At 45.0% G+C, this 19,531-nt stretch overlaps 1 protein-coding gene across 11 annotated transcripts in view; it reads right to left on the reverse strand.

Moving 5' to 3' along the window:
• The window catches only part of PTPRT (protein tyrosine phosphatase receptor type T), a 1,164,533-nt gene that overhangs the window by 723,899 nt on the left and 421,103 nt on the right, over nucleotides 1-19,531 (reverse strand). For all 11 annotated transcript variants that reach the window (XM_027622224.1, XM_027622220.1, XM_027622223.1 and 8 more), the window contains one exon: nucleotides 2,617-2,791. In XM_027622224.1, coding sequence (XP_027478025.1) covers nucleotides 2,617-2,791 — 175 coding nt within the window. The remainder of the gene's footprint in view (nucleotides 1-2,616; nucleotides 2,792-19,531) is intronic.

The following is a 19,531-nucleotide window of genomic DNA, read 5'->3' on the forward strand; positions in this document are numbered from 1 at the left end:
CTGCGGGTGAGCCCGCGGAGGGAGTGAGGGGAAACAGTCCATCCTCTGGTGGGTTCCCACTCCAGTGTGTGAGGCTACCACGGAAGAGGTACGATGAACTTCCAGAGGGGGCAGCTCTGGAAATCACAGATTCACTGAGTGCCTGAGAGGCCTGCAAAAGGCTGCTTCATCACAGAAGTCAATCTAACGGCCCCAAAAAAGCAAATATATGAGCCTAATGCAATGGAAATGATGGTTTCTTTTACATATTAATGGCTCTCAATGTAAACGATTTTAAGATGGGTTTTTTTTTTTTCCCTATTGGTTGTTTTGTTCATGACTGCTTAATTTGTTGATCTTCAGCTTAAGTGTTCATGGTCTTATGGAGATGAAATGAGTTCCTCCTGAGGCTAATAATTCATTCACTCATCCATCATTCAACAAGTATTTTAAGGTTCAGCCTTATGAAATGACCAACCGCACAGGACCAAACAGCTAAACTCCGGTGGTTTCATATGTGGGCGTGCTCGGGACGCATGCCAAGCACTCGGCTAAGCCTGGGTGGACTTGTACAACATGAACCAAACCAAACAATGACCCTATTCTCACAGTGCTCGTGTTCTAAAGGACAAGATGGAAAATTACCAAGAACACGCACGAATAAAGGAAAAAATGTAATTTTGAAGTGCAGTGCTATGTTGAACAAGGGACAAGGTGACCTGATAGAAAGCATCCAGCTGGGGTGGGGGCTGGGGATATCCCCTTGAAGGAGATGGCATGACGACATTCAAGCTAAGACCTGACTGATGACAAACACTCAGCCATGTGAATATCCATCTAGAGTCAGGACAACCCAGGAGGGAGAATCTCAGACTAAAGCTCCCACCCCCCACCACTCCAGCAACCCTCAGTTTGTTTCCTGAGATGAAGAATTCCTCGTATCAGTGAGGTCATATGATACATGTCCTTCTCTGATTGACTTATTTCGCTTAGCATCATACCCTCTAGTTCCATCCACGTCATTGCAAATGGCAAGATTTCATTTTTTTTGATGGTGGGGGGTGGGAGGGATGGGGTGTCTGGGTGATGGACACTGGGGAAGGTTATGTGCTACAGTGAGTGCTGTGAATTGTGTAAGACTGATGAATCACAGACCTGTACCTCTGAAACAAATTATATGTTAAAAAAAAAAAGATAGTTGGAAGGGAAAAATGAAGGGGGGGAAATCGGAGGGGGAGATGAACCATGAGAGACTATGGACTCTGAGAAACAAACTGAGGGTTCTAGAGGGGAGGGGGGTGGGGGGATGGGTTAGCCCGGTGATGGGTATTAAAGAGGGCACATATTGAATGGAGCACTGGGTGTTATACGCAAACAATGAATCATGGATCACTTCATCAAAAACTAATGATGTAATGTATGGTAATTAACACAACATAATAAAATAAAATTAAAAAAAAAAAGGTTACAGCTCCCAGTCTAGGTTCAGGCAGGGCTACCAACTAGAGGTTAAGGGGCCAGCAACTAGAGGTCAAGGCCCTCACAGCAACCCTTTGACCAAGGAAACCGACTCAGGAGACTTTCGGGGAAAGGGGGGGAGGGGGCGTCGATCCATGTTTTCACCTTCATACACACCAGGTGTCATTCCATAGCTAGCATAGGAGGAATAGCTTCATTATTTCATTCACTAAAGTAATGCTATATTAAAATTTTAATCGGTGAACATAACGCTAGAAAATGAGTACATCCATACACTGCAATTTTCCAGTCAAACCCATTTTTTTTTTTTTGCAAAAGCAATATTGCAACACAAAGAAAAATCCATAAAGATGCTAGTAGTCTTTGGCCTACCAACTCTACGCCTAGGGAATTTATCCAAGGAAATAATTTGGTTCAATAGAATAAAAATATTCTCTTTGGAAGAACTCCATTGAGGTGTTAATTGATGCAGAGGAAAGATAAAACAAAAACCAAAAACACCTGGAATTACCTAAATGACTACAAATAGGGAGATTTTAAGAAATGGGGGGACTTGCTTGATGAAACAGTATACAACCATTAAGCATTACAACAGAGATTATCTAGACTTTCAAAACTAAATGGGATATCCAGCCCTTGGAAGGAGCAGAAAAGGCAACAACAATGTGCATATTTTAATGTAAAGCATGTTGACAATACCTCAAGGTGAACAAGAACAAGAAAACTGGAAAGAATTGAATCAAAGCCAGTGGGGTGGGGGGGGGGTTATTTCGAAAGTCCTTCCAAAATATTGTCATCAAATCGCGTTTTCAGTTAAAAAAAAAAAAAAAAATCCCTCAGAAACAATTGTACACTCTCCGAACACGGCAGAAGACCACCACCAAAACACAAGGACGTTGGTTCAAAGTTTAAATGCAAAATAAAGCCAAACCTGGAGATGCCTTCCATGTTGTATACCCCAGAGGCTCCCACAGGGGGACCCTATAATAAGACTCAACTTGTTGAATAACAATGCAATATGCATGATTTTACAGTAACTCTGCCTCTTTCTCTGCAGGGTGGGCGTGGGGGACTGGAAAGGTGTGTCTTTCCACTGAGATGAGAAGGGGCACCTGGATTCCTCCCCGTGGAATCAGCCCTGTGGGAGGGGCCACTCACCTTTCACAATCAGCTCAGCATAGTTGGACACACCGGAACCGCCGTCAGAACGGATCACACAGCGGTACTTGCTCACACTCCGATGGGCGGTGTCGGCCACACTGACTGTGGCTGAGAAGCGTCTGTGGTTGACCACGCGAGTAACCATGAGGGCTGTGTCCCTGCCGTTCCATTGCTGCAGGACAGAGGGAGGGAGGGGGAGGAGAAATCACATCACCTTACGGCCCCCAGGGACTCCCAACTCGGAAGCTCCACCTGTCCCCACAACCCTGGGGCCATGGCTTTCCATAAGGAGTATCCATGGCTGGCTTTTCCAAGTGATTTGACTCAAGTATAAACTTTGCTAGCGAGCTGATTCTGGAGGGCAGTGCCTGATGGTAAGAAGAGAGGGCACAGGCCTCCTCCCGACACCTTGGTTCCCTGCTTGGCCTGAGCTTGAGGCTGGCATTTGGCCCTGAGCCCTCCTCCCATCTTCCTTCATCTCTTACGCAGAACCCACAAGGTTCCCCCAAAGACAGACTCAGATAGGCTACTGAAAACATAACCCATGAAGTGACAATAAACAGCCTGGCCCTCAGCCCATGGCTGGTGCCCTGATACCCCACCCACAGGCCCTGAGGGACCCATCTGTCTCCAGGCGTGGTGTGGATGGTGGTTTCCCAGCACCTCTCCTCCTTGGCATTTGCTTTTTCCTCAGCCTGGAACCTCCCGTCTGCCTGGGGTCAGTCCCTCACCCTTAAAACCTCATGCTCAGCACATCGCCATCTCCGGTAAGTTCGCCTGTCACACCACCTTCTAGAAGCTATTTACTCTCTACTGGTCTTGTTGTGGTTTGGGGGTTTTTGTTTGTTTGCTTTTTTGCCTACACGTTTCCCCCTTTAGACTAGACTCGGAGCTCTCCGAGGGCATCCTTTAGCCCCTTTTCATCTCCAGCACTGTGCCCAATTTCCCAACTTGGTAAACAATTCTAGAATCAAGGTGAATGCACAAGCGTTTTCATCTATACTGTGCTGAATCTCAGGTGTGATAGTCTGAGTCTGAATGAGCCCCTTCTGTAGCAGCAGCAAGCAATGACAACTGGTAAGGTACACGCCTGAGGATGCAACCTGAGTGACTATTAAGCACCTTCTATGAGCCAGACCCTGAATCTCCTTTTTAATCCTCCCAGCCTTGTTTGAGGTATTACTGCTGCTCTTCTTAGCAGAATCCAAATGTCAGTGTGGCTGAGTAAATATGCAGAGCAAGGAAGTCCCTTATCCAGCTTTTCCAACTTCGGGTCAAGCATCTTTTCACTGAGACCCTATCCTCACTGCCTTTATTTCGTTTCCGAAAGTAAAATTGAGTGCTTTAATTATCTAGTTGGATTTTGGGAAACTTTAGGATTTAGGAGCTTCTCCACAACTGGAAACTTCCACGATGCGATCTTCATCCCTTCCTGTCCACAGTAAACACCTCCAGCACACACATGACCTGCTTCCATCCATCCACGCTCCCATTAGCGATGGGTCAGGCCTGGGACATGGGAGGGGGTAGGGCTCCAGGGCTCAGCTGTCCCAGGCCAATGAGATGGAACAGCAGGGAGGGCCAGGAGCAAACAGCCAAGAAACATGGGGAAACCTAGGCCTCTGTGTGACTTGCTCCAGACTGGACCGGGAGATTGGAGGGGCTGGCTTTCCTCTTTTTACTTTTTGGCATTCTCTAGACTTTCTGCCTCAAACACTGCTTTTATACTTGAAAAGAATAAAGGAACTAGAGGAAATACCAGACTTAAAAGCATGGCAAGAGGAGGGGCAACCATAACCCCTTCCCATTCCAGAAACTCTGCAACAGGACGGCACAAGATCAATGCAAGGAACTGAAGGGAGAAGTCACTGGGGCGGAAACTGCCCACCACCTGCCTCATGCTCGGATACGTTTTTGCAAGAGATGGTACAACTCGCTCAGACTCTGAGAACTGACGACCCCAGACACAATCCCCTCTCCCAAAATATGCAGTGAGGAAGTAGAGGAAATTCTGGCAAATGCCAGGAATGTGACCTGATCTAAGGAAAAGTTGGCTGAAGGCACAGAAAGGTCTCAGAAGAGATGGGTCACCAAAACAAGCCCATTTTCTCCTCACTGCTGAGCAGTCCCTTTCACACCTGGAAAGGGAGCGTTGAGGCTCTGGCTGGGTATTTTCTAACCTGATTTTTTATAACATCATAAAGATTTTGATCTTTCTTAAGTTGACAGTGACTAAGCACTACTGCGGGCTAAGTGTTTTACATTCCTTCTCCATTAATTCCTCACAAAAATCTGTGAGGGGGGCCTACTTCTTATGTCCATTGTATATACAAGGAAGCTGAAGCTCAGAGAGGTGATCTGCCTGCCCAGGCTTGCACAGCTTGGAAGTGGCAGAGCTGGGATGTGAATGCAGGCCACCAGGCATCAGCACTTTGCCCAAAGATACCATGTGGTGCTCTAATGTGGGGTAACTACTCCCCACCCCACACCTCCTCTAGCACACTCATTCCCACATGTGGAGAAGAGAGTGGCCAAGAGCTACCTACGCACCACCAATTTCTTAGCTGAGGATCGCCCCCCCCCAAAAAAAGGAAAGACAGGTAGAGGAAGCAAAAATGCCAGACGTCCCAGCCAGACAGTTCCTCAGACACAAGGCTTTTCCTCAGACCTCCAATGCTTTGAACAGCCAATAAATTTATTTGGGAGATAAGAAAGAAGACACCAAGCATGAAGCCAGCACATGAACTCTACAGACCATCATCTAAGAGGTGAGTGGAGAAGGAAAAGTACTAAGAAAGAAAATAAACCTCAAAAGAATTACAGGAAACAAACAAGGGCACCATTTGCAGGATTCAAAACGGTGCTAGAAGTGAACGGCAGACTCAACACTGCAGAAGAGCACTGACAGCTGGAGGCAGGGGTGGGGGGAGACGTTAGAAAATAACCCAGATTTCCAAGAAGGCACCAATAAAAGGAGAGGAGGGAGGCAAATTGAGGAAGAAAACAGAGATCAGACAATGTACCAGACAAGTATTTGGTACGCCTAAAGATGGGAGCTTAGGGAACGGAACACAAATCCTGTCCTAAGTCACATCAGCTCACTTGCCTGGATGAAAACAAGACCCAAACCCTTAGACTGAAATGGCCTACCATTCACTTGACAAAATTTATGAAAACCACAACAATTGAGGTACGCATTTTACTTCACAAAAATATTAGATGTTAAGGATAACATCTATCTAATAACATTTCTAGGCAGAAAAAATATACTGTGCTCAAAACGCCTCATCTGCAACTGCTCCCAAAGCCCAGACAACCTCTCTCCTGGATGTGGCTGGTCCCACAGTGGTCACAGCTGAGCTCCCAGGAGGCTAGATACTTGAGAGAGGCCAGGGCAGGAGCTAGGGAAACATGGGACAGGGAATGATAATAAAACAAAAGCACACAAATGCCCAATATGTGCAGCCTTGGGCCCTGATTCCATTTCTCTCAGCTTTGGTTTCCTTACACCATTAATGGATGTGATACTGGTGCCCACTTTATGAAGTTCTCGTGATGCATAAATGAGAAAGTGTCCAGAGCACTGAGCCCGTGACGGCGTATCCTGGTGTGAACTGAGCTCTCCAAATCAACCACGAAATTAACCATGAAAAGTGGGGTAGGGATAATGCTCCCCCCCCACAATGTCCATATGCTAATCCCTGGAACCTGGGAATATGTCACCTTCTATGGTGAAAGGGACTTTGAAGATGTTGATTAGGCTCAGGATCTGGAGATTTGGAGAGGATCCCAGATGATGCAGGTGGGCTCAATGTAATCACAATGGGCCTCATATGAGAAAGACAGAGGAGGGTCAGAGTCAGAGACAGGACATGTGGTGACAGAAGCAGAGGTCAAAGTGATGTGACTGATGGCTTGAAGATGGAGAAAGGAACCAGAACCAAAGAATGCAGACAGCTTCCAGAAGCTGAGAAAGGTAAGGGAGCATATTCTCCGCTAGAGCCTCTAGAAGGAATGCAGCCTGGCCAACACCTCCATCTAACCCTGTAAGATTCATTTCTGACCTCTGATCTCTACCACCGCAACGTAATAAATTTGTGTTGTTTTAAGCCACTAAGTCTAATTTGTTACATCAGCCACAAGAAACTAACAAACAGCAAAGAGCCAATTAAGTGCAAAACATTCATTTTTTCATCTTTAGTTTAAATTTTTTTGGGTGCCTGGGGGGCTCAGTCGGTTAAGTGTCTGCCTTCGGCTCAGGTCATGATCCCAGGGTCCTGGGATTGAGCCCTGCATCAGGCTCCCTGCTCAGCTGGGGAGCCTGCTTCTCCCTCTCCCTCTGCCTGACACTCCCCCTGCTTGTGTGCTATCAAATAAATAAAATCTTTAAAAAATTTTATTTTGATGTGACTTCCAGTATTATTTGCTTTTCTTCCTAATGATGTCACATTCCAGCAAAAACACAGAGGAGTAATGCATCCCCTGAACCATTCACATTTTTCTCTTTAGTTTCTGAACCACCAAGCTTTCTCCCACTGAAGGATAGGAAATTGCAGGTTGTCTTATAAAATCTCTGGAAAATAGGTCTTCGGATAATCACACTTGTCATATTGGGAGCAGGCAAGAGCAGGACAGGAATGTGGAGAGCCCACAGCCATGATAAGAAATGGCACTGCGATGGACCACCGGCAAGGAGAAATGAAGGTCAAGTCAGAGAGAGGAGCTCAGACGAAAGGGCAAGTAGGTGATGAAGGTCAAGGCAAATGAGCAGCAGCCGAGGAACCAGGATCAGGAGAGATTCTAGAAGACCAGGCACAGTGACAGGCTCAGCGACCAGAATGCCACAGCAACGTGAAGGGATTTAACCAGAAGGACTGTGTAAGCAGCACAAGTTCCAACCATGGTCTCAGCCCCAGACACAGGCAGGAAGAAAAATGCAAGGGGAGGGTTCATCAAGCAGGAACAGACCCAGGAATTCCAGGTTCACAGGCAACTGAGCGGGTTTGAGTGGGCACGAGGAGGGGTGGAGCGGGCAGGGTGTCGGGAGCCCGAAATGGACCGCAGCCCAGAGACAAGGTGGAAGAGTAAATCCTCCCAAGACGCCAGGTGCCACGTACATGCTTGGGGATACAAATGCTAGGATGTGAGGGAAAAGGAGCAGAAAAGCTAAGAGAAGTCAAAGTCCTGGAAAAAGCCCAACAGAAGCATGGCATGGATGATGTATATGGAAGCCTGGGGAAGAATCTAGCAGGCCCCCGAGTCACCACTCCCACACGCTGGAGATCTTCTTTTGGTGCCTATCACGTTTCACATGTAAGTATATCCTTCCTCTGAAATCTCGGGCATACTTCCTTTCTCCTTTCAGACCTACATCCATTATTCTAAAATGGAGTCATCTTCTAGCCCCTCTGTGTCCGGGGCAAATTGGATAAACTTCCCAGCGGGCACTGATAGAGCCAGGCTCCCCAGAAGCAGAGTCTGAGACACGGTGACCTACCAAGTGCCCACTGGAGAAAGGGGATGCAGGACAGTGAGCAAAGGAGCCACTGAGGAAGGATGTGGTCAAAACGGTCCAGCTTCAGCCTGACTCCACAGGACCTCGAGAGCCTCAAGTGTACCAGAGCTGACCCCAGCTTGAGGCAAGGAGCCCGCACTGGTACCCCATGTCAGCCAGTCACTGGCCATGGCCTGCCAGGTAGGGAAAGAAGGAAACTGTTCCCATTTGCCCCAAAGCAGTTCTGTGGAGAAGGGGGAGCTGTGAGCCTCTAGCAGCCAACCGCACACTGCCTTAGGGTTGGGGGCACCGGCTCAGAAAGGACACTGTCCAGGACACCGATAGCATCCATTCTACCTAGCACTTTCCTGTCTCTGCCGCCTCCTCCTCCGGGATCTCCTGAAGTCCCATGAGCCACTGCTTTGAGATATGCCAGTAGCCTGCTCCTGAACCTGTTCAAAAATGTGGGAGGCGGGGACCAAGCTGGGAACGGACTCCACTGAACACTCGCTACATGGGAAAGCTTGAGCACCCCTGCAGTAACACACTGCTTCCCCCAAAAGTCAATATATCTCCCATGAGTAAAGAGTTCCACAACTAAGTGAGTTTGATAAATATTTCGTTCAACCTAACAGGATTTGTCTGAGCATTTATTAGGTAAAAGTCACATTAACATTTTTGAGTACGTAGCCTATGCCAGGCACTGTGTTAACTGGCTTACATGACAGAATTCACTTAATCCTTTAAAAATCTCTATGAAAGTGCTTTGGGGGGGGGAGGGCTTCCTGGACCATCAGCATCACCTGAAAAGCTACTGGAAATGCAAATTTTAAAGAGAATCCCAGGGCTGATATCCATTTGTAGACACTGTTTATTGGGGTTGGCAATCTGAGTTTTTCCCCTTCCCTATTCTATTATTAACAACACTGGAAATGTCCTCATTATTCAACGAAACACAAAATGAAAAAGTATGGAGTGTGGAAGGTGTAATTTCTGCCCAGAGGAATTTACAGGCTGGGCTAAAATTCCAACAAAATGGCAAAAAGGGTCAAGTATAAAGTTGGGTATTAAAGTAGCATGCTTCGTGGAGGACAACAGGGCCAGCACAGAGTCAGCTGTGCTCTTAGAATGATCCAGAACACTGGTTCTCAAAGTGTGGTCTGCACACCCACCACAGGAGCATCCCCTGGGGAACCCGTTAGAAATGCAAAATCTCTGGCCCCACCCTAACCCTATTAAATCAGGAACTCAAGGGATAGAGCCAGTACAGTTTTGTTTTAACAAACCCTCCAGGTGCTTCTCATGCACCATAAAGCATGAGAGAAGCCCTATTACTACTCCTATTTTAAAAATGAGGAAACTGAGATAGAAATAGGTCAAGCAACATGCCTTACGAATGGTACTTCTCAACCTACCATGCATACAAATCCCATGGGGATCTCATTAAAAAGGCAGATTCTGACTCAGTGAGTCAGAACCAACCACATGGGCAGTAGCAAGTCCTTGTCTGACTTCGCTGAGTGACTGAATTAGCATGTGGACCCAGGTGATCTGATTCCAGAGACTGAGGCCTTATCCCATTGCCCAATTGCCATCCCTACAGGACCATGCACAGTTACACCAGGACTCTGTGAGGGGAGGGTAGAGCGTGCAGTGTTCCAGAAACTTACTTTGCTTATTCAAAGAACGTCAACTGCCATGTTGCAGGAAATGATGGCTCCAGAGAAAACAGTTTGGGAAATGCTGTGACAGAAGTCCAGATGCCTAGCTTTCTGGAAACCTCAGTGGTCTCTAAGTCAGAAGTATCTACGTGAAGACGCATTGCCCAAATATCTTCCCACATTCTTGGCTAACAGACTCTCTGAGTACATTATTAAGCAATGGCATACCTGACAGGCTATTAGGTTCAGGTGAGGTTTTCTTAACCCAACTTCATGAATCTAAAACAGTGGTTCTCAAAAGTCAGCAGGGACTGGAATCACCTGGAGGGTGATTCAGTAGTCAGGGGCAAGGCTAGATAATTTGCATTTCTAACTAGTTCCCAAGTGATGCTGACACTGCTCACTTTGTCCTAGGTTTCCAAGACGTAAAGGTTACTGCTGTCTTAAGTCCCTCAATGGAAAGTAAGGAGTCAAACCATACCACAGAATACATGGATGGAAACATTCCTTAAATCCAGACCACTTCCTGTAGTTGAGCAACTGGTCACTGCACCAGAAATGCCCAGCCACTGGTGCGTCACTCAGAGCCAGCTCGAACTGTCCTGGCAAACCAGAGTCCAGACCCACTGGCTGACGGAGCCCACTGGAAGAAGGTTATCTGCTTTGCCCAGAGGCTTTGTCTGCTTGCCAAGCTCTAAGCCCATGAGGATGCATCTGCCCAGAAGGTGAACCTTTGTCCAATTCACCCATCCGGGAGGGGGCGGGGGGGACACACATTCTCAATTGAATGAAGGCACTGTGTAACCTAAGCGGTGGTCTTGCTTGATCCCATTTTATACTCCTGCCTCTCCAATCATGGCAACAGCATCCTTAGAAATCTCTCGTTTTTCTTTCTCCCCTTTCATCAGCTTGACTCTTTTAAAACAACTCGAATTCCACCTTTCCTTAGCCACTTTTTTTTTTTACGTCATTTGAGAGTCACTCTTTGCAAGAAAAGGGGCTGCCAATACCCACACTTGAACATTTCTGGCCCGAGCACACATGCATCCTTCCAGCCCCAGGCAAGACCTATCCTCAGGAACTACCTAGAGAGGAAGCCAGAAAAGCACCTGATGCCACACAGAGTCTGCTGTTTTCACGATACTCTATTACAGCTACATCTCTAATGGCCTTGCCGTTCTGCAATGCCCCCTCCCCTCCGCTCCTATGTCAGGGCATTATTCCCTTCACGGAGAGATAAGACATAGCCTGCAAAAATGACTGTCATTATTATTATTATTTCAGAGAGAGCATGCAGGTTTGTAATTGATTTGTGATTGGTCAAAGTGGAAACAGTACTCTCTTTAATAAAAGGAAAAGGCTGTGCTACAGACAGGATGCCTGTTTCACACAAGATGCTCTAATACAGAATCCTGGAAGCCTTCTTTCTTGGCTAGAAAATATTCAGGTGAAATTCTCACAGTTCGTTTGTAAATGAATATTCTTTTCACTTCAAGTCCTACTTCTTCAATGGCATGACATTTGAAAAGTCACTAAAGCCTGACTCACTGATTCTCTTAAGACCATATTTGTACCTCTCTGGTAGTCTCTAAAGAATAGCTTTTGATTATTTTTTATTAAAAGTTAAAAGAAATAGAAGTGGACATAAATCATTTTTGATTAGCTGTGCTGAAGCCCTCCCAAGGGCCCCCTGCATGCATGGCTGACTGCTCATTTGGGGTTGATACCAGGGATCAGAGTTCCTGCAGAGTCAGGAGGGTCCTGGATTAAGCCCCATAGGGAGTGGGAAGCCCTGAGCAAAGAGGGTGAGCAGGTGGTGAAGGGTCAGCACACGTGCCACTTCCCTGTGTGGCACCATCTCCTTTGGCAATTTCCAGGTCCCCCCTCAGAACTCCAATCAAAGGCCACTTCCTCCAAGGGCACATCTCAGATAGATACTCGTAGAGCATGTCCCGAAAAACCCTTCTCTTCCCCTGGTAGCCTGGTCACATATGTGCTGAAATATTGAACTCTGTCTCAGTTGCCTAATATCTGTGTCAGCTGTCAGAAGGTAAGCCCCATGAGGACACAAAGTAGGTGCGCCTCACTCACCACTCTTCCCCCAGCTCCCAGGCACTGAGGCTGGGAGGAGCAGAGATCAAATCCTGAAGTGCATAAACTGAGGGTGGGCTAAGGGAAGACCCCCAGGAAAGGGCATTAGGAAATGAAGGAGGAAAGAATAAGTGTGTGAAGAGAAATTTCCAGGTGTGAGTTGGCTACAGTCCTCAGAGACATGCTACAAAGGATGAGGGAGGAGGGGTCCATGTATCAGGTACAGAGAAACTGGGGAGAAAGCAACCTTCTGTAGATCCAAAGCCCAGCAAGTTTTTCATCCCCCGGGTTGCCTGAAGGAGCTGTTTTTTGATCTAAGGTACCTACAGGTGAAAAGAAGGAAAGACAAAGCATGTGATGATGGGGCCATGACTGCAAATACACTAAAAGGCACTGAATTCTATACTTGCTAAGCTTTATGCTTTATAAATTATATCTCAATAAAGCTAACAATAAAAAGTTGGGGATTCCTAAGCACAGGGTTCCCCACTGTAAGCAAACCTGGCCCAGATCCACCCTCACATCATTCTCACTGGACCTGGCTGGGGGCAGGGGTGGAGGGCAGGAACTGTCCCAAACATAAGGTCATGCTGCCTGCTGTGTGGTGACGAATGAAGTCCTTTGTCTCTGACCCATGAGTCTCACATCTTCTGCCAGCATCTATGAATCTGTGCAGGCTAACGGCCTGCAAAGAAGGTAAACACTCAGACCTTTCATGGTTATGAGTAGATTATTTCATGGAACCGAGAGAGCAGGAAGATCTCCAAGGAGGGGCGGTCAGCATCATCAAACATAGAAATATATAAGGAACCATCACCATCACCACCATTGGCTTTAGCAACAAGAAAATCACCAGTGACCTTCATGAGGGCCACTTCTGGGAAGGGAGTGGGGAGCTGAAGACAGCCATACTTCAAGTGTGGACATCACGTTTAGGAAATGTGCTAAGAAGGGGAGAAGTAAGAAGGCAACTGGACGGGAGCAATTTGGAAAAAAAAGATTCCAAGGATATTTTTGTTGATTTTTCTTTGTAAATTTAAGAAACACAAATCTAGTACAATGTGGATTAACGGTGTGTAAATATGTGCTAAATAAAAATTTTTTAATAGGAAGCCACCTAGGGGCGGAGCAAGATGGTGGAGGAGTAGGAGACCTAGATTTTGTCTGGTCTCAGGAATTCAGCTGAATAGGGATCAAACCATTCTGAACACCTACGAACTCAACAGGAGATCGAACAGGAGAGTAGCAACAACTCTCTGAACAGAGAAGCGACCACTTACTGGAAGGTAGGGCGTGCGGAGAAGTGAATCCGAGGCGATATTCGGGAGGATAGACGGCGGGGGAGGGGCCTCCGCCGGCCGCTTCTGGCAAGTGCTAGAGCCGCGGAGCACAAAATCGGACCTTTTAAAAGTTGGCTCGGCGGAGGGACGTCGCTGCAGTGGCTAAGTGGGGGGTGGAATCCTCTCGGGACAGTGTGGTCTCAGGACCCTTGGGGTCACAGAGAGACCGGGGGTGCCTGAGTGCAGCAGAGCTCCCAGGTATCAGAGCAGGGAAGCCGGCTGCAGAGACGGAGCAGAGTCGCGGGCTCTCAGCTCTGGGTTGCCACAAACTGTGATCTGCGGCCCAGTAGGGGCACGGCTCCCCCAGCAGGGACCCAACAAGCAGCAGATCCGGGGAGACTCCCCTTCCTTCCCGGGGAGGAGCGGTGCGGGAACGCACTGCAGGGATCTGCTGGGTTTGGAGACTCCGAGCGGGGTCGGGTGCCAGAGATAGCAACGCTCGATCACAGGCCGGGTGAGCACGGAGTGCGGCCAGAGACCGGGGACACGGGAGTGACTGCTTTTCTCTGGGGGCGCACTGAGGAGTGGGGCCCCGAGTTCTCGGCTCCTCCGGGCCGAGACTGGGAGGCCGCCATTTTCGCCCTGGTCCTCCAAAGCTGTACCGAGAGCTTGCAGGGAACAAAAGCTCCTGAGAGCAAACTGGAGCAGCTTCCTTAGCCCGGACCGACAAGGGCGGGGCAATTCCGCCTCCGGCAAAGATATTTGGAAACCACAGCAACAGGCCCCTCCCCCAGAAGATCAGCACAAACAGCCAGCAAGCCAAGACCAAGTTGATCGATCAAGGAGAATAGGAGAACTCCAGCGCTAGGGGAATACTGCACATAGATTCATGGCTTCTTTTTTTTTTTTTTTTTTACCATGATTCATTATTTCATCAAAGTTAATTTTTGTTGACTTTTTTTTATTTTTCTTTTTCCCTTTTTCAACCAACATCTTATAAATCCCTTTTTTTAAAAAAAAAACATTTTTTATTTTTTTTTTCATTTTTAGAGTCATATTTTATCCCTTCATAGTAGTTATCCTTGTTTTGGGCATATATATATAAGTTGTTCTCTCTTTAAAATTTTGAGGTACAGTTTCTTCTAACAGATCAAAATATACCCTAAACCACTAGTGTATGGCTTTGTTCTAGTCTCCTGCCTGATCACATTCTCTCCCTTTTTCCTTTTTTTTTTTTTCCTTAAATCTTCTTTCTTTTTTCAAACAACTTATCTTACCAAGTCCTTTTATAAAATCTTTTATAATTTTCATCTTTACAGTCATCTTCCATCCCTTCATTGTATCAACCCTTATTTTGTACATATATGTCTTTCTTCCTTTAAAATTTTAGGAGGCACTTTTTTCTAACAGACCAAAATACGCCCAAAATCTAGTGTGTGGCACTGATCTATGCACTAGCCTGATCATATTTGATCATATTCTGCCTTTTCTGAATTGTTTTGTTTTTGTTTTTATCTTTTTTTTTCTTTTTTTTTTTCTTTTTCTCTTTCTTTTTTCTTTCTTTCCCTTTCTTTTCCCCTGGTTTCAGGTCTTTTCTGATTTGTATACAGTATATTTGCTGGGGACGTTGTAAACCTGTTAGCCTTTTGTTCTCTCATTCATCTATTCTCCTCTGGACAAAATGACAAGACGAAAGAAATCACCTCAGCAAAAAGAACAAGAGGTAGTACCGTCAGCCAGGGACCTACTCAATACGGACATTAGTACGATGTCGGACCTAGAGTTCAGAATCATGACTTTAAAGATACTAGCTGGGCTTGAAAAAAGCGTCAAACTTATTAGAGAAACCCTTTCTGGAGAAATAAAAGAACTAAAATCTAACCAAATCAAAATCAAAAAGGCTATTGATGAGGTGCAATCAAAAATGGGGGCACTAAATGCTAGGATAAATGAGGCAGAAGAGAGAATCAGCAATATAGAAGACCAAATGATGGAAAATAAAGAGGCTGAGAAAAAGAGAGAGAAACAACTACAGGATCATGAGGGCAGAATTCGAGAGATAAGTGATACGATAAGACGAAACAACATTAGAATAATTGGGATCCCAGAAGAAGAAGAGAGAGAGAGAGGGGCAGAAGGTATATTGGAGCAAATTATAGCAGAGAACTTCCCTAATGTGAGGAAGGAAACAGGCATTAAAATCCAGGAGGCACAGAGAACCCCTCTCAAAATCAATAAAAATAGGTCAACACCCTGACATCTAATAGTAAAACTTACGAGTCTCAGAGACAAAGAGAAGATCCTGAAAGCAGCTCGGGAGAAGAGATATGTAACCTACAATGGTAGAAACATTAGATTGGCAACAGACCTATCCACAGAGACCTGGCAGGCCAGAAAGGACTGGCAAGATATCTTCAGAGCACTAAACGAGAAAAATATGCAGCCAAGAATACTATATCCAGCTAGGCTATCATTGAAAATAGAAGGAGAGATCAAAAGCTTCCAGAACAAACAAAAACTAAAGGAATTTGCAAACACGAAACCAGCCCTCCAAGAAATATTGAGAGGGGTCCTCTAAGCAAAGAGAAAACCTAAAAGCAGCAAAGAGCAGAAACGAACACAGACAACAGACAGTTAACAGTCACCTTACAGGTAATACAATGGCACTAAATTCATACCTTTCAATAGTTACCCTGAATGTAAATGGGCTAAATGCCCCAATCAAAAGACACAGGCTATCAGATTGGATTAAAAAACAAAACCCATCAATATGCTGTCTGCAAGAGACTCATTTTACACCCAAAGACACCCCCAGATTGAAAGTGAGGGGGTGGAAAACCATTTACCATGCTAATGGACACCAAAAGAAAGCTGGGGTGGCAATCCTTATATCAGACAAACTAGATTTTAAAACAAAGACTGTAATAAGAGATGAGGAAGGACACTATATCCTACTTAAAGGGTCTATCCAACAAGAAGATCTAACAATTGTAAATATCTATGCCCCGAACATGGGAGCAGCCAATTATATAAGGCAATTAATAACAAAAGCAAAGAAACACATTGACAACAATACAATAATAGTGGGGGACTTTAACACCCCCCTGACTGAAATGGACAGATCATCTAAGCAAAAGATCAACAAGGAAATAAAGACTTTAAATGACACACTGGACCAAATGGACTTCACAGACATATTCAGAACGTTCCATCCCAAAGCAACGGAATACACATTCTTCTCTAGTGCCCATGGAGCATTCTCCAGAATTGATCACATCCTAGGTCACAAATCAGGTCTCAATCGGTACCAAAAGATTGGGATCATTCCCTGCATATTTTCAGACCACAATGCTTTGAAACTAGAACTCAACCACAAGAGGAAAGTCGGAAAGAACTCAAATACATGGAGGCTAAAGAGCATCCTACTAAAGAATGAATGGGTCAACCAAGAAATTAAAGAAGAATTAAAAAAATTCATGGAAACCAATGAAAATGAAAACACAACTGTTCAAAATCTTTGGGATACAGCAAAGGCGGTCCTGAGAGGAAAGTATATAGCAATACAAGCCTTTCTCAAGAAACAAGAAAGGTCTCAAATACACAACCTAACCCTACACCTAAAGGAGCTGGAGAAAGAACAGCAAAGAAAGCCTAAACCCAGCAGGAGAAGAGAAATCATAAAGATCAGAGCAGAAATCAATGAACTAGAAACCAAAAGAACAGTAGAACAGATCAACGAAACTAGGAGCTGGTTCTTTGAAAGAATTAACAAGATTGATAAACCCCTGGCCAGACTGATCAAAAAGAAAAGAGAAATGACCCAAATCAACAAAATCATGAATGAAAGAGGAGAGATCACAAGCAACACCAAAGAAATACAAACAATTATAAGAACATATTATGAGCAACTCTATGCCAGCAAATTAGATAACCTGGAAGAAATGGGTGCATTCCTAGAGATGTATCAACTACCAAAATTGAACCAGGAAGAAATAGAAAACCTGAACAGACCTATAACCACTACGGAAATTGAAACAGTCATCAAAAATCTCCCAAGAAACAAAAGCCCAGGGCCAGATGGCTTCCCAGGGGAATTCTATCAGACGTTTCAAGAAGAATTAATACCTATTCTCCTGAAACTGTTCCAAAAAATAGAAATGGAAGGGAAACTTCCAAACTCATTTTATGAGGCCAGCATTACCTTGATCCCAAAACCAGACAAAGACCCCATCAAAAAAGAGAATTACAGACCAATATCCTTGATGAACATGGATGCAAAAATTCTCACCAAAATACTAGCCAATAGGATCCAACAGTACATTAAAAGGATTATTCACCACGACCAAGTGGGATTTATTCCTGGGCTGCAAGGCTGGTTCAACATCCGCAAATCAATCAACGTGATACAATACATTAACAAAAGAAAGAACAAGAATCATATGATCCTCTCAATAGATGCAGAAAAAGCATTTGACAAAGTACAACATCCTTTCTTGATCAAAACTCTTCAGAGTATAGGGATAGAGGGTACATACCTCAATATCATAAAAGCCATCTACGAAAAACCTACAGCGAATATCATTCTCAATGGGGAAAGGCTGAGAGCTTTTCCCCTAAGGTCAGGAACGCGGCAGGGATGTCCACTCTCACCACTGCTATTCAACATAGTATTAGAAGTCCTAGCCACAGCAATCAGACAACAAAAAGAAATCAAAGGCATCCAAATCGGCAAAGAGGAAGTCAAACTCTCACTCTTTGCAGATGATATGATACTGTATGTGGAAAACCCAAAAGACTCCACCCCAAAACTGCTAGAACTCATACAGGAATTCAGTAAAGTAGCAGGATATAAAATCAATGCACAGAAATCAGTGGCATTCCTATACACCAACAACAAGACAGAAGAGAGAAAAATCAAGGAGTCTATCCCATTTACAATTGCACCCAAAACCATTAGATACCTAGGAATAAATCTAACCAAAGAGGCAAAGGATCTGTACTCAGAAAACTATAACATACTCAGGAATGAAATTGAAGAAGACACAAAGAAATGGAAAAACGTTCCATGCTCATGGATTGGGAGAATCAACATTGTGAAGATGTCAATGCTACCTAGAGCAATCTACACATTCAATGCAATCCCCATCAAAATACCATCCACTTTTTTCAAAGAAATGGAACAAATAATCCTAAAATTTGTATGGAACCAGAAGAGACCCAGAATAGCCAGAGGAATACTGAAAAAGAAAAGCAAAGCTGGTGGCATCACAATTCCGGACTTCCAGCTCTATTACAAAGCTGTCATCATCAAGACAGTATGGTACTGGCACAAAAACAGACACATAGATCAATGGAACAGAATTGAGAGCCCAGAAATGGACCCTCAACTCTATGGTCAACTTATTTTTGACAAAGCAGGAAAGAATGTCCAATGGCAAAAAGACAGTCTCTTCAACAAATGGTGTTGGGAAAATTGGACAGCCACATGCAGAAGAATGAAACTGGACCATTTCCTTACACCACACACAAAAATAGACTCCAAATGGTTGAAAGACTTAAACGTGAGACAGGAGTCCATCCAAATCCTAAAGGAGAACACAGGTAGCAACCTTTTCGACCTTAGCCGCAGCAACTTCTTCCTAGAAACATCGCCAAAGGCACGGGAAGCCAGGGCAAAAATGAACTATTGGGATTTCATCAAGATAAAAAGCTTCTGCACAGCAAAAGAAACAGTCCACAAAACCAAAAGACAACCGACAGAATGGGAGAAAATATTTGCAAATGACGTATCAGATAAAGGGCTAGTATCCAAAATCTATAAAGAACTTATCAAACTCAACACTCAAAGAACAAATAATCCAATCAAGAAATGGGCAGAAGACATGAACAGACATTTCTCCAAAGAAGACATCCAAATGGCCAACAGGCACATGAAAAAGTGCTCAACATCGCTTGGCATCAGGGAAATCCAAATCAAAACCTCAATGAGATACCACCTCACACCCGTCAGAATGGCTAAAATTAACAAGTCAGGGAACGACAGATGTTGGCGGGGATGTGGAGAAAGGGGAACCCTCCTACACTGTTGGTGGGAATGCAAGCTGGTGCAACCCCTCTGGAAAACAGTATGGAGGTTCCTCAAACAGTTGAAATTAGAGCTACCGTTCGATCCAGCAATTGCACTACTGGGTATTTACCACAAAGATACAAATGTAGGGACCCGAAGGGGTACATGTACCCCAATGTTTATAGCAGCAATGTCCACCATAGCCAAACTGTGGAAAGAGCCAAGATGCCCATCGACAGATGAATGGATAAAGAAGATGTGGTATATATACACAATGGAATATTATGCAGCCATCAAAAGGAATGAGATCTTGCCATTT

This window comes from Zalophus californianus, chromosome 8 (assembly GCF_009762305.2).
Source record: "Zalophus californianus isolate mZalCal1 chromosome 8, mZalCal1.pri.v2, whole genome shotgun sequence".
NCBI lineage: Eukaryota > Metazoa > Chordata > Mammalia > Carnivora > Otariidae > Zalophus > Zalophus californianus.